Source organism: Lithobates pipiens, unplaced genomic scaffold (assembly GCF_037356315.1).
Source record: "Lithobates pipiens isolate NorthernLeopardFrog02 unplaced genomic scaffold, aLitPip1_a1.2 Scaffold_19, whole genome shotgun sequence".
Lineage (NCBI taxonomy): Eukaryota > Metazoa > Chordata > Amphibia > Anura > Ranidae > Lithobates > Lithobates pipiens.
The window spans coordinates 543,678,387-543,693,785 of NW_027507764.1; the positions used below are offsets into that span (position 1 = coordinate 543,678,387).

General features: G+C 44.3%; 1 protein-coding gene across 1 annotated transcript in view; it reads left to right on the forward strand.

Moving 5' to 3' along the window:
• The window catches only part of UTP23 (UTP23 small subunit processome component), a 31,887-nt gene extending 16,899 nt beyond the window's left edge, over positions 1–14,988 (forward strand). The window contains exon 3 of the mRNA XM_077493242.1: positions 14,510–14,988. Within this exon, the coding sequence (XP_077349368.1) occupies positions 14,510–14,893 (384 nt within the window). The 3' untranslated portion in view covers positions 14,894–14,988. The remainder of the gene's footprint in view (positions 1–14,509) is intronic.
• Positions 14,989–15,399: the final 411 nt, after the last annotated feature.

Sequence of the window (15,399 nt, forward strand, 5' to 3'; positions counted from 1 at the left end):
GGGCATTTGAGATCTCACCTGGGGTCTGGATTCAAATAGCCCTTAAGCTTCTGCTAAAAACACCAGCTGCAGCCCCTCTTACATCAGAGAAGCTGTATGGTGGACAGGTGGTGCAGAGGAACGAGTGAGCCTAAACCACCTCAGATGAGAAAGAGGTAGGTAGGCCATTGCTCCCCCTTCCCCGTGTATATACTGACTGGTGCAGTGCAGAACTTGGGGTCGGGATACAAATAGCGCAGACGCCACTGCTAAAACCACCAGCCACAGCTCCCTCTTACAGCAGAGACACTGTGGTTATCGCAGCAGTAGGTTGCCAGCCTCTCCCTACATGCCCAGTTGTGGTACATTTAGTAGGGATGAATATAGCGTACAGAGGGGACCTGGTAGATACAAAGTTACTTACAGGCCAGGTATACCACTGAACAGGTTATTAATTGGGCAGTGGTTGGTGGATTCAGAAGCTCCCCTGGTCAGCAGGTGCACTAGGTTACCGGCCCTATTAGCCCAGCTGCTAGGAATCTGAAGTTGCTTCACAATGTTTAAAAGCTGACCTAACATTCAAGGATGGGCAGAGACCAAGCTACTGTGTGGCACAGTAGGGGTTCCCTTGTCACAGATCCTCCTTTTGGGGGTTGCCTGCTATAGTTAACTTTCATAAGCTCCAACCTCCCACTCCACCTTTACACTGTGTTTATATTATAGTGTAGGAGGTAAGAAGAAACTTTTTTTATTGGTTTGGGCTACAATCCACTCAGTGGCAGATCTAAAGGCGATTCACCATAGATCGCTCCCTACATCCTTTTAATTGAGGATTTTCTGTGCAAACCTATGCAAGAGCTACATAATTGATTGCTTGAAGCCTGCAAATAGCTATTTACCTCCCAGGCTAAACTGGTAACCACCTCTTCTAGAGAGGTCTTAAATTGGTCTCTAGGGCTGAGCTCATTGAGACTTTAGTTGCTAATCAGCACCACCTGGATATGTGCTGGCTAGCGTTTGCTCAGTCTATGGAGGTAAGGTAGGACAACAACTACTACTAATAGTAGGGTGTCCAACCATTTTAGGATCTGTTCCTTCTCTGGTGGTGAAGGTTTAGTATCTACAGCCCAGGCTATGCCTATGAAATAAATTGCCTGTTGGTTATTTCATAAAGGGATAGACCATGACTCCTCATTGGCTGCACACCAGTAGACCTCAGTAGTGAAGGTTTGTGCTTGCTGGGATGTTTTTGTGGCACAGCAGAAATACACATTGAGATTTGTGACATCTCTGCTTAATAAGGACTATATTGCTGTACATCAGAAATGCACTGCACTGAAGCTTGTTTGCTGTCCTTTATATACTAAAGGTACTGCTTTGTTTGGCTACAGATCAGAAGAATACAACAGTGAAGGTGGTCTGTACTTTCTGGTTTTGTGTTGCACAGCAGAAATGCACATCATTGAGTCTGGTGACATCTCTGCTCATAATGGTTATATTGCTGCACATCAGACATACACAAGATTGAGGTCTGTCTGTGGGGCTTTGTGTCCTGTTTTACTGCCTTGTTGGTTACTTATCAGAAAGGCAGCAGTGAAGTCTGATGGTCCTGATTTGCGTGGCGCTGTGCTGATTCAGACAGTGCTATTAACAGCAATGGCTGCCGAGTTTAAACATGCGATTTGACATGTTGAGTCGCATGACAAATCATTTCAATATGGATGTGCTATCTCTATTCATAGTGTTTTATTGTTGCACATCAGATTTATACAGCATTAAGGTCTGTGAGGTTTTGTGTCCTGTATTACTGCCTTATCAGAAAGGCAGCAGTGAAAATTGATGGTTCGAATTTGTTGGGCTACTTAGTAGAAATACAAATTGAACCCCTGCCAGGTGTAGTACATGTACTGCCTTTGGTAATCCATGTAGCACCACAAAGTGGTGTTGTGCTGATTTTAGCCATGCGATTTGACATGTTGAGTCGCAAGGCCAAATCGCTTCAATATGGATGTGCTATCTCTATTCAGAATTGTTATATTGTTGCACATCAGACATATACAAGATTGAAGGTTGTCTGTCCTTTTATGTCTTGCATATACTGCCTTATTGGCTGCCTATCAGAAAGGACACAGCAGTGAAGATTGCTTGTCTTTTTCTGATTTTGTTTTTGCTGCTCAGCTGAGAGACACATTGAGGATGGTGGCCTCTCTGCTCAGTATTGGTATATTACTACACATCAGACATACACAAAGATTGAATGTTTGTGTCCTGTATGTCCTATATTTACTGCCTTATCGTTTGTATATCAGGCTAAGCAGTGTTTCTCATGGATCTACCTTTCTGCATCTTAGGGATACACAGCAGGGGTTTGTTGGCTGCAATCCTCCAGGGAGTCACAGCATTGGGGACCCCTTACTTATTCGACCTGAAAATTGCTATTTGTTTTTTTTTTCCCTGCGACCTGTGTAATCTTGAGGTCTGTGGATCCAGGAATCAGGGACTGCTGGTGTCGCACAGACACAAATGGTACCCATTGGAAGCCATAGTATATGACTTCTCATGCGTCTTGCAGTCCCAAGTCGCAGGTTGGGTCGCACGGGTGTGGGAACCCTAAACTTATCTGTCCCTTCTGATTGAGGTTTTGCTACACAGCAGGAATACTCATCATGGCGTTATTGTTTTATTTTGCAGCAGACCAGAAAGATTGCAGCTGTAAAGGCTGTCTGTCTTTTTCCTCAGTGTCTGCTTTTATGTTGTTGCACAGCAGAAATACTCAAGATTGAAGCTTGTTGGTGCTTTCTGTTTCAGAAAAACACAATGCTGCAGGTTGCTTGTGTCCTTTCTCAGTGTTGGTTCTATCTGAACTACACTACAGAAGTGCATGACAGAAAGGATTGTCTTGTGTTCCATATTTTTCCCTGTGGCATAGCAGAAATGCACAACACGGGAGTTGGTGTTCATATTAATCTTATAACTGTGGTGGTTTGTCAGAAATACACAACATAGAAGTTTGGGTCTTTCTGTCTTTATAGCCTTGTTTTGCTGTACATAGGTAAAGCACAACAGTAAAGGGGGTTCATGTCCTTTCCGTATTTATATATCAGTTATGACCTAGCTAGCTGCACTAAAGAAATACGCAGCATTTAGTGTTTGCTTGAGTCTTAATGTTTTTACGTCTTGGCAGCACATCAGAAAACCAGACTATGAGGACTGTTTGTCTACGTTGAGGTTCAGATTTGGGTCTCTTCCCATATTTGATATATTGGTTTAGCTAGTCACACTCAGGCACACAACATTGTTGTCTATGCTTGTGTCCTTTCTGTCTAAATCTATTGTGCCGTGCCCACAATCTATGATCATTTTATTTGTGATATTAATAATGCATGTATCACCTTTTTGTATTTCAGCCTTCTTTTCCATGGAGGGGCCAGGAGTTCGGGCTGCAGCTTTCACATGTCAGAAAACCTTGACCACTTACATTCAGGGATGCCAGAACCATTTCCTAGGGTTGAAGCCCTGTAGGGTTATGGGACACTGGAGGAAGGGGATAATGAATCGCCCTGTTTAGTAAGAACTTGGAGAGTTCTGTTCAGAGGAGTATTAGGGCCTAAGGATGAAGTATAAAGATGTATACCCGATCGAATAGGTTTCGGCTCGGTGCATGGCCTTCATTTTGCCCTTTTAGCAAAACTAGACATAGCAATATGGGTAGTCTACTCCTGCTAGGGACTTTAATCTCCTGAAGAAGGCTCTCAGGCGTAAGTAAGGACATAGATTGGGCGTGCCTTAAACCCAGGGTTCAAGCTTCTGTTAATCTATTTCCCTTAAGTAGGCTTCCCTTTAGTCTTTTGCTGACATAAAGATAAAAAGGAAGCAGTTTTATTTCCCTCAACAGGATAGTGTTAAGACAGGCCCTCTTATTGATTAATGTAGTGTCCTTGTCTTACACAGGTCTCTTATTTATCTTTTTAGTGGTTCTAAGTAGCACCTACAGGCATAATAGGCCATGGTTGTTAGATGTGTGAGATAGGCAACATTGCTAACCTACAAGTTTAACATGTTTTCTGATTCCATTTTTAAGAGCCCATTTCACCTAGATACTGCATCTGAAGCGGAAAAGGCAGTAACATCTGTGGAGCAGACCTGCAGATCAGCCGCATGATCCAGCTAAGATGCCTTCATCAAGCATATGAGCGTATGGAATGGAGGTAAAGCTCACTGCAGAGCCAAGGTTCGCCAAGAGGGTTTTGCAGTGGCCCCACCCTAAGGTAGGCCTGAGGTACTTGTTTATCCTCTCAGGTGTGCCGTCCTGGAAGATGACTTGAGAAAAGTACCAGTTACTTACCGGTAACTGTCTTTCTGGGAAATCTTCCAGGACGGCAGGCCTACTTCCCGCCCGTTGGAGGAGGGAAAATTCTAGAACACTAGAAGGTGAGTACCTATGAGGAATGATTTCCCTTGTGAACCTGGTTCAGGAGTTACTTCTCTACAAACTGAGGATCAAGGGGAAGGGTGGGGACTTAAAACAGCTGTCGATTGATTGTGTTTCCTGTAGGGAGGAGCCTCTCATCTCTCAGGTGTGCCGTCCTGGAAGATTTCCCAGAAAGACAGTTACCGGTAAGTAACTGGTACTTTTTAGCGCTGTAGCTCCTGTAAAGCTCCTCAGTGTGAAAGTAGCCTAAAGCATGCTTGTTATACTCACTGTGGATCCTAAGGGGTTGATCCTCCCCCTTTAAAAAAAAAAAAAAAAAGGCTGTTTGATCCTGTCTTCTCTGATCCTCCTTCCACTGTCCCCAATCCATCTCCTGATAAGACACAGCCTTTGGGGGCACTCTGCATGTGCTCAGTTTGGTGTGTGTGTGTGTTTTTTTTTTTTTTTTATTTCCCATTCTTTGGAGGGTGCATGTGATCAGCACAGGGTCAATCGACAATGTCCAGACAGAGTAGCCTCCATAAGACAGTCAGAAGAATGAAAACTCCTACAAGCATTAACCAGCATTTTGGCCCGGACACAAATAGAAGTCACAAGACTGCTCTGCTGATGAGGTGTTTAGATTTAATAAAATAGTTGCATTTCCATGTTCTGTGTACTGTGGGAGACCAGATATAGCGAATGCAGGGTCCTGGGTTTAGTAACACTTTAACTAAAGATGCTGCTTCTGCTACAGGTCCCTCCCATTTTATATGGCATGGCAGATGACAAGATCAGAAGCGTGCATAACGCTCAGAGATGAGTTATTCAAGGTTTTTGCTGTAGTATATATTGACCATGAATGTAAAAAGATGGTCAACCCACCCCAGTTGGAGCAAAATTACCTTCTAAGGGAGATGGCACATTATTGAAAGGAGATTAGTAGGCTGGCTTGTCCATATAGTCGGTTTACAATGACGTTCCTATAGCATGAAGTCATCTAAGGTAACTAGACTTTAAAGGCTTGCTTTCTTAGCTACTGTGAGACCGTATGCAATTTACCCATCACGTAAAAATTCATCACACTTCAGCACAATAATGTGACTGAAATTAAATTTCGTGACATTTCAGTTAAGGTAAAGAGTTGTAAAAGCAGAAGTTTTTTTTTTTATCATAATGCATCCTATGCATTAAAATAAGCCGCCTGTGTAGCATCCGCCCCAGCACCCCCTAATACTTACCTGAGCCCCATCTCTGTCCAGCGATGTCCGGGATAATCTCCCCTCTTGATTGGCTGAGACACAGCAGCAGCACCATTGACCCCTGTGACTGTTCCTCAAAGTCAGCCAATCGGGAGAGAGGGGGTGGGGCTGAACAGCAACTCCGCGTCTGAATAGACACATGGAGCTGCAGAGGCTCGGGCCAGCATAGCAAGCTTCTTCCAAATGGTAGTGGGCCTGGAACCATGTAGGAATAAATGAGCTTGTCAAGCCCAGACACTACCGTGCTCAGGAGTGGTCTGATAAATCTGGCATAACGTGGCTATTGGTTGTAATGAATCTACTAAATGGACAGATCATATAAATTGAAAAAAAAGTACCAAATAAGAAACAAGGGGTGAAAAGTAGGGATGCACCGATACCATTTTTCTAACACCGAGTACCAATATAATTTTTCTTTTTTTTTTTCTTTTTAGTATTTGTCAATTACCGACACCTGTTGCCTAGGAAGTGGTTTTGTTGGTGGGGGGGAAGAGACTGGGGCATGAAGAAACACAGCAAAGGACTTCTTTCCATTCTATGTATCTGCCCCCCCCCCCCCTCCCACAGAATTTACCCTTACAGTGCCATCCCATGCCCTTATCATACACCATGGCCCCTCCATTCTCATGCAGGAGCCTGATGGTGAGGATGAGCAGAAAAGTTGAAGACCAGCAGCTCCAGCACTCCTTGTTGCCGGAGGTGCTCCAGAGTCTGGGAAGACATTGCTGTCCTCCTGTCCTGCCGCATCTCTTCGAGCGCTATCCTCACTCCAGACCACACTCCAGGCTCACTTTCATAGCCCCACTGCAGCAGTCATAGCCAGCAATTACAGAGCTCCAAAGGAGAGGCCACCCGCCTATTTCCTCAAAAACTAGGAAGCTTGCTCACAGTGTGAGGCCCCCCGCACTGCATGGTGGGAGCTGTAGTTCTCTGCTGCCTATTAGTGTACGGCTGGTGTATGAGCATCAGCGAGGCACAGCCTAGCCCCCCCCCCCCCCCCTCAAAACCTACCACAGTGCTACCTAATGGTGTCATCCTTGTAGCGGTTGGCTGAAATGTCATTAGTTAAGGACTCGGCAGCTCCGCTCCTTAACCAATAATTGCCGGCATTCATATTTCTTTACATTTCAGCTGTTGGCGTGGAAATCGCCCCCCGTGTACAGCCAGTGAGTGCTGAAGGGGCAGAGCAGGGAGCTGGTGACCGTCAATCACTGACTCTTTGCTCACTGAATTCTGAGAACTGAGCGATCAGCAGTCTTATTTCTCAGGCCTTAGAGGTGGCAGGGGACAAATGCAGCATCAGATCGATGCTGCATCCACCTAGGTGAATATGAACCATGTAGGAATAAATGAGCTTGTCAAGCCCAGACACTAACGTGCTCAGGAGTGGTCTGATAATGGGTTTAGTTCCAGTTTAACAGACCTGGGGGTCCAGCATAAGTGACAGTTAAAAGGTTGAGACAACCCATGTAACTTTTATTCCAAAAGGGAAAAACTGTGAAAAAAGGTTAGCTGGAGTGCAGCTTTAAGTGATTGTAAAGTCTAGTTTAAAAAATAACAAACATGTTACACTTACCTGCTCTGTGCAGTGGATTTGCACAGAGCAACCTGGATCCTCCTCTTTTCGGGTTCCTCTTCGCTGCTCTTGGTTCCTCCCTCCTGTCAAGTGCCCCCGCAGCCAGCAGCTTGCTATGGGGCACCAGAGCTGAGTCACAGCTCCTTGTCTCCATTCAGAAACAAAGCTGCCGTTTGGCCCTGCCCCTCTCTCGCCTGATTGGGTAACTGACTTTGACAGCCGTGGGAGCCAATGGTGCCATTGCTATGTCTCAGCCAATCAGGGCGGAGAGTCCCGGGCGGCTGAGGGACCCTAAGCCCTTGTACACACAGTCGGAGATTCCGACTACCAAATCCGTCGGTGTAATTCCGGAAGAGGTCCGGAAGTGATGTTGCATACACACGGTCGAACTAAGGAAAATCCGATTGTACATATCGTGATGACGTTATTTCGTTAGACGGGACTACGTTCAGGCTAGTAGCCAATAGCTTTGGTCTAGGAATTTGATCTGAGCATGCGTGGTACTTTGTCGGAGTAGGCTACACATCATCGAAGTATGTCCGATAGGAGCATTTTATCCGAAAATTTTACTGGCAAGTTGGAAAACTTGGTCGGTCCGGAATAACAGTCCGATGCAGACCACACACAGTCGGAATATCCGACAAAACGGTCCGATAGGACACATTCCGTTGGAATCTCCAACGGGGAATTTTTTTTTTTTTCAAACCCCATGATTCTTTTGTTCTTTAAAAAAACAAAAACACAATCATCTGGTTAGTAAGAAGAGGAAAAAACTTAACTGGGACATGTTGTAGAGGGGAGAGGAAGGGTTGGGGGTACATTTGTGTAATGCTCGGATATAACGGCTTCCATGTAGCCTACAGGGAATCTGATTCAGATCAGCTTCTGAGTATTAGTTGAACTTTCAGTGTAACCTTCATATCTGTGAAGATCATTATTGGTCCTTTTACATGTAAGGCGCCTGGTGTTGTCAGCTTATTGGTCCTGGCAGTTTTCAGGCTACGGACTGGAATCAAAGTTGGGAATAGTTGAGAAGTTTTGTCTGCGCTCATTTTGTCTCTTGTCTGGAATGAAAGTTATTTGGATCTTCAGTCCGCCCTGGAGACCATACCTCATGGATTTAAATTCTTTGGCAATCTCAGATGTAAATTGTATGCTTTGTTGTTTACTGATTAATACACAGTAAGTGAATTAACTTGATTAGGTTTTTCATCTAAATTCCCATCTCGGAGCAATTTGATGTTCCATACAAATGAACTTAATGCCCAAGAAGGTTTTAATTATGGAAGCTTTTGAAGAGGGGGGTTGGAATCTATTTAGCGGATCTTTTGGATTGTGTTTTGCTAAGTGCGATTGCTGGCAATGGTGAGCGTTTACATTCTTATGTTTAAAGTGTATCTGTCACTCTCACTGCCCTCATACGACCCGGGATTTGCAAGTCACGGAACTGACCAATCAACCTGTGATAAATGAGCTGTAGAGCGGGGTGCCCAAATTGGTCTGCATTTTCCCTCTTCATCCTTAAAGTTCAATTATGGGCAAAATAAAATGCAGTCTGTGATAATAGCATTATCGCAGCAGTCCCCCCATAACATCTTTTATTGCCTATTGATCCTGTGCCAGTAAGTCCTTTTTTGGCTTGACAGTTCAGTTGAGGGCACAAGCAACTGTGACAATTATTCACCGCATGGCTTGAATGTAACCGTTTTGGAAAACAGCTGCAGGTATAAGAACACCACACACAGGTAGTTACTGGAATCAATGTTTAGTGCATCAAACACCACAAGCTTCAATGACAGTCCCTGCCCAAGAACTGTTCCAACTGACGTGTTTTACACAATAGGGCTTAGTTCTAGAAAGCGCTATGACTGAGCTCTAATGGGTGAAATGGGAAGAGGGGGTGGGGGTGGGGACTGTCATAGGGGTGGGGGGTCCTGGGGTGGGGACTATCATTGCGCTTGTAGTTGTTCTGTACAATAAATGTGGATTCTAGTGACTCCACCTGTGCGGGTTGGTCTTTTTTTTCCTGCACCAAGTTCATTAGCATGGAAGGCTCCATTTGACTTCCACCCAGCGTTCTAGTGGCAGAAGGAAGGAGCGACCCCCAGCAGGGAGCAGGAGAAGATGAATCAGTATTTTGGGACATGGTTAAATCAATGGGTTTAGTTCCAGTTTAACAGACCTGGGTGTCCAGCATAAGTGACGGTTAAAAGGTTGAGACAACCCATGTAACTTTTATTCCAAAAGGTAAAAACTGTGAAAAAAGGTTAGCTGGAGTTCAGCTATAAGTGATTGTAAAGTCTAGTTTAAAAAATAACAAACATTATACTTACCTGCTCTGTGCAGTGGATTTGCACAGAGCAACCTGGATCCTCCTCTTTTCGGGTTCCTCTTCGCTGCTCTTGGTCCCTCCCTCCTGTCAAGTGCCCCCGCAGCCAGCAGCTTGCTATGGGGCACCAGAGCTGAGTCACAGCTCCGTGTCTCCATTCAGAAACAAAGCTGCCGTTTGGCCCTGCCCCTTTCTCGCCTGATTGGGTAACTGACTTTGACAGCCGTGGGAGCCAATGGTGCCATTGCTATGTCTCAGCCAATCAGGGCGGAAAGTCCCGGGCGGCTGAGGGACTCTAAGCCCTTGTACACACGGTCGGAGATTCCGACTACCAAATCCGTCGGAGTAATTCCGGAAGAGGTCCGGAAGTGATGTTGCATACACACGGTCGAACTAAGGAAAATCCGATTGTACATAACGTGATGACGTTATTTCGTTATGACGGGACTACGTTCAGGCTAGTAGCCAATAGCTTTGGTCTAGGAATTTGATCTGAGCATGCGTGGCACTTTGTCCGTCGGAGTAGGCTACACATGATCGAAGTATGTCCGATCGGAGCATTTTGTCTGAAAATATTTCCGGCAAGTTGGAAAACTTGGTCAGTCCGGAATAACAGTCCGATGCAGACCACACACAGTCGGAATATCCGACAAAACGGTCCGATAAGATAAAAAAAAAACCTGACTTTACAACTCCTTTAATTTATTAGTCATTTATGTAAAATCTATCAAGATATTAGTCCATTCCTTGTACCACTGGTGGACAGTGCTGCTGTCCAAGGGTGGATACCATGCTCGTCGGTAGCTAGTGGAAAAGTGAGTGTAACCACCTTTTTATGAGACCTAGTTTACCCTAGCCATTGAGGGGCAGTAAAAACAGGCGATGAGTCATACAGGGGTATACATATGCAATGGTCTTGATACTTTGCATTGCGGCACAGCAAAAATGGTCCCCTCCACTGCATATGGTGTGCGGCTGGATGCAACCCATTCAAGTGAATAGGGGCTGTGCTCCAATTGCCCCACAGCCCACGTTTAGTGCCAATAGTTGTGGAGTGGACCTTTTTAGAGCATAAAACGGGAAGTCAGGTGCTACCATTAGTGTAAAGGAGCCCTTAAGCTAGGCTCCCACTTATGCGTTTTGCAGACACTTACTACAGTCCATTAAACATGATTTCCAATGGGTCACCTTAACATCTGTATGTTTCCAACTGGTGCGTTTTTTGGAAAGGGTCGGGGCCTTTTTTGCCCACAGCAGATTGTTTTTTGTTTCATAGACTTCAATTAAAATGCTGCAAAAATTCAGTGCTTTTTATTTTTTTTTATTTTTTTTTTTCTTTAATAAAACATGACACCTGATGAAATGAATGTTCCACATGTGTAAGAGGGGCCTTAGGCAGGAAATGTCACTGGCCTGATCATGTGAAAATGTAAAGGCAAAATAAGAAAACAAATGCAGCCACCTCTATCTAAGGTCTGGTAAGCTGCAATATATTACTTGTTTTTAGGGTTGGATATGCTTTAACTGTTAAACAGCCTATTGTTTACACCAGGGCTCGACAAACCCCGGTCGCCAGGTCGCATTTGCGCCTAGATTTCGTGTCCTGGCGACTGGGGCAACGCTGCTGGGGTATCCTGTCTCCATTTGGACCCCGAACTCCGCCGCGCAATTCCATCGGGCCGCGCCGGCCAGTAATTGAGGCCGCGGCTTTGCGGCCTGCTAAAATCTTTCGGTAGTCTGGCGCCATCTTGTGGTGGATGTAGAAATTACACCCTATTCCAATAATGCTAATTCCTAATGGAGTGAAGCTCCCCTGCCTGTTTTTTGCCCAACGGTGAGTGTGGTGGCTGGTAAATGGCTTCTCATTATATTATATATTATTAAATGTATTAAATTTATTAATTAATTAATTTAATTATATATATATATATATATATAATATTTTTTATTTTTTTTGTAAAAAGTAAAAAAAAAAAAAATATTTTAATTAAGGAAAAAAAAAATATTATTTGTAATGCTCCCTGCTTGACCCCTTTCACAAGGGCTGTCTGATCAGGTTCACCTGTCAGTTTTTCAGGCTGACCTGATCTAACCCTTAGCAGGGAAATGGCAGTAAATGAGCAGGAATATGTCGGAAATAATAGTCACATTCTTTTGTTAACCACTTCGTGCCCGCGCTATAGACGAAAGATGTCTACAGCGCGGACACCAATTGCCGGGAGGGCGTCCCTAGACATCCTCCTGTTTACTTCCCCTCTGCACGCCGCCATGGGCGAGCATCGGGGAAGTTCTGTGTTGGCCGTGTCCCTTGGATACAGCCAATCACAGATCATGCTAAATGACCAATCACAGCGGCCATTTAGCACTCGAGCGGTGTGTCCAATGAGAGGTGATCTCATATGTGGGGGGCTGGGGGCTATCTTCCCCTCACTCGTCTCCATGTCAGGCCAGGGACAGGTCCAGATCGCCGTCACGGACCTGGCTCCTAACTTTTTTAGCTGGCTCCTAGATTCCAAGCAAATTTGTCAACCCCTGGTTTACACACATTAACCACTTGCTGACCATCTCCTCCTCCTGTGCATTTACTGCAGCAAGGTGGTTCTTCTGCGCAAACCAATGTACCTGTACGTCGGTCCGTGCATGTGAGATTGTGGGTGTGCGGACTCTATGGCCCCCCCGTGATCATTATCAGTTGACATTTAAACAAGACTATTTCCCATTCTGCCAGATGACATGACAGATCTACTGTTCCCAGTGATCTGTCATGTCCCAGTAAGCCCATCCCCCTACGGTTAGAACACACCCAGGGAACACAGTTAACTCCTTGATCGCCCCTTAGTGTTAACCCGTTCCCTGCCAGTGTCATTTATACATTGATCTGTGCATTTTTATAGCACTGATCAACGTAATAATGTCACTGTACGCCAAAAAGTGTGATTTGAGGTCAGATTTGTCTGCTGCAATGTTGCAGTCCCGCTAAAAATCTCAGATCGCTGCCATCACCAGTTAAAAAATAAGTCCATAAATCTATTCTGTAGTTTGTAGACTCAATGACTTTTGCACAAACCAATCAATATAGGCTTATTGCGATATTTTTGGGGGGAAAATGTAAAAGAATAAACATTTCTTAATAAATTAAGACTAATATGTGTTACATTTTTTTGCTATAATACATATCCTTGTGGGTTTTTTTTATTATTTATTTTACACTTTTTTTGTTTATAGTGCAAAATATTAAAACTGCAGAGGTGATCAAATTCCACCAGAAAGCACTATTTGTGAGGAAAAAGGGACATCAATTTTGTTTGGGTACCGCATCGAATGACCGCGCATTTGTCAGTTAAAGTAACGCAGTGCCGTATTGCAACAACAGCCTGGTCATTAAAGGGGCAAAGCCTTCCGGGGCTGAAGTGGTTAAAGCAGTATTATACTTAAATATCACTTCTTTCTTTCTTTTTCTCCTCCTTTTTTTTTTTTTTTTTTTTTTTTTTTTCTTCTTTTTTTGCCTTTTTTATTTTCACCTGGTGATCTGGCCAGCAAGTCTTTTTCAACAGAGAAAGCTCTACTGCAAATGTAGCCGTTAGAAGGTTGAGACAAGCCATTTACCAGGAGTGCTTACAATGATCAGCTTTTATTTAAAGTGTTACTAAACCCAGAACCCAGCATTCACTATATCTGTTCTCCCACAGTACACAGAACATGGAAATGCAATTATTTTACTAAATATAAACTGCTACTTTTCTCATCAGTAGTATATAGCAGTCTTGTGACCTCTATTAGTGTCTAGTTAAAGATTGTAGGAGAAGATTTCAGTCTTCTCTGACTGTCCTATGAGGCTGTATTACCCCTGACCCTGTCTGGACAGTGCTGATTGGCCCTGTACTGATCACATGCACCCTCACAAAAAAACTCTAGCAGTGCCCACCAAACTGAGCATGTGCAGAGTGACTCCAAGGCTCTGTACTATCAGGAGATGGATTGGGGACGGCAAAACGAGGGGGGGATCAGAGAAGACTTCTTTTTTACACAATGCAGGGGGTTAACCCCTTAGGTTCTTCAGTGAGTATACCAAACAAACATGCTTTATTGCATATACAGACAGATTTTTACTGTTGAGGGTTTAGTAACACTTTTAATAATGTAAAACCTTTATTACATATAGCCGGTAAGGCTGAAAAAGGACAATAGTCCATCCAGTGCAACCTGTTTATCCCAAAAATAAAAAACATTTCACATAACTGCATTGAGAGCTGAAGTTTTGGCTTTAATGTGTTAGTGTATCTAAATCTGCTAGTCCATAAAATACTAACAGTAATGAAAAGTCTATTGGCGTTTGACCAGCTTTAAATACAGTCATGAAGGTTAAAGCTACTGCTGTGCTGTCGTCATAGAATTTTCAGAGCATCCTGGGGGTTTCTATGTTGTCGGTGCTCCGCGTACATTTTTGCATCATGTAAAATACAGACTTCATGTGAATGAATTGGATAGGGGGGGGGAGGCCAACCATAAATAAAAATGAAATTGATGGTTTCCCTTTTAACGGCGAGCCGTATTGGAACTTTTTAGGGATTGATCGTGAGTTTTCCATGTTCTCTGTGTAGTTGTGTTCCTATTGACATTCACACCATGCCACAAACGAGATATTAGTCTAATTGATACATCTGATTAGCCAAGTTAATGCTTTATTTATTCTGCTGATCACTCTGGGTGTATTGTTCCTTTTATCAACACGCAGCATGTTAATCCCCAGTGTATTAGCAGCTCTGCAAAGCACAACATACCTGCTTAGTGGAATATATGATAATCCCCGCATTGTATCCCATTTCCCCTGTGCTCTCATCTGGTGAGACTTCATTAAGCTACCTGCAGGATTAGTGAGCCCAGAAAAAAAAACTGCATTATAATTAGCACAACTGCAAGTATACACTTAGTCTTGTAATCTTGTGTTCCAGGATCACAGTCTTGGAAACAAAGTACGCAATAAAGCGGGCGTCCCTCTGATGTTCATCATTCAGAACACCATCGTCCTGGACAAGCCGTCGCCAAAGTCCGTGGCTCACATCAAGGCCTTACAGGCCAGCGAGCTGGTGCCCGACCATCAGAAGCAGAATCTGGAGCATCTGAAGGACGAGCAGGGGATGGTTCTGGACACAGGACGCAGAGGGAAAAAGAGGAAACGCGTTGGAGGGCCCAACCCACTAAGTTGTCTTAAGAAGAAGAAAACGCCAGCTCAGCCTACCAGCCTACCGCCAGCTCCCGATCAGAAAAAGAAGAAGAAGAGGAGGAAAAGGAAGAGAGGGATAGGGTTGGGAAAAGACACTACAGGGACTGCATAGTGGGAAATCATTTTATATTTTTATGTTAACTGTGCTATGATGTTTCCAAGAGTTTTCAACTTTTGTAACTTATTTCAGTAAAAAGAATAGATTTATTTTGAGAATGTAATTCATTTTACTTTCAAGTGTCTGTGTATAGAGAACATTAATAACTGTTTCCTGTAGTGATGCACCGAAATTTCGGCCGCCGAAACATATTGGCCGAAAATGCCCTTTTCGGCAATTTGCCGAAAGAGAAAAACGGCTGATAATGGAGCCCGAAATGGGGCGTGGCCTGGGTGGAGGCGGGGCTCCGCCCCCCGCCCCTGGTGACGCCCATCATGGGGGTTGTATAGCGCAGGAGAGCCGCCTCCGCCGCCTATTTGATCACACTACATTGCAGCTTTCATTTCAATAGCTGTGTGTTCCCGTCCGCGCGCCGTCACGCGCGGCCCCTCCCCCTTGTCCGGGCACTTAGATAGACAGATCATCCGCAGGATTGGACGGATGATCTGTCTATCAAAGTG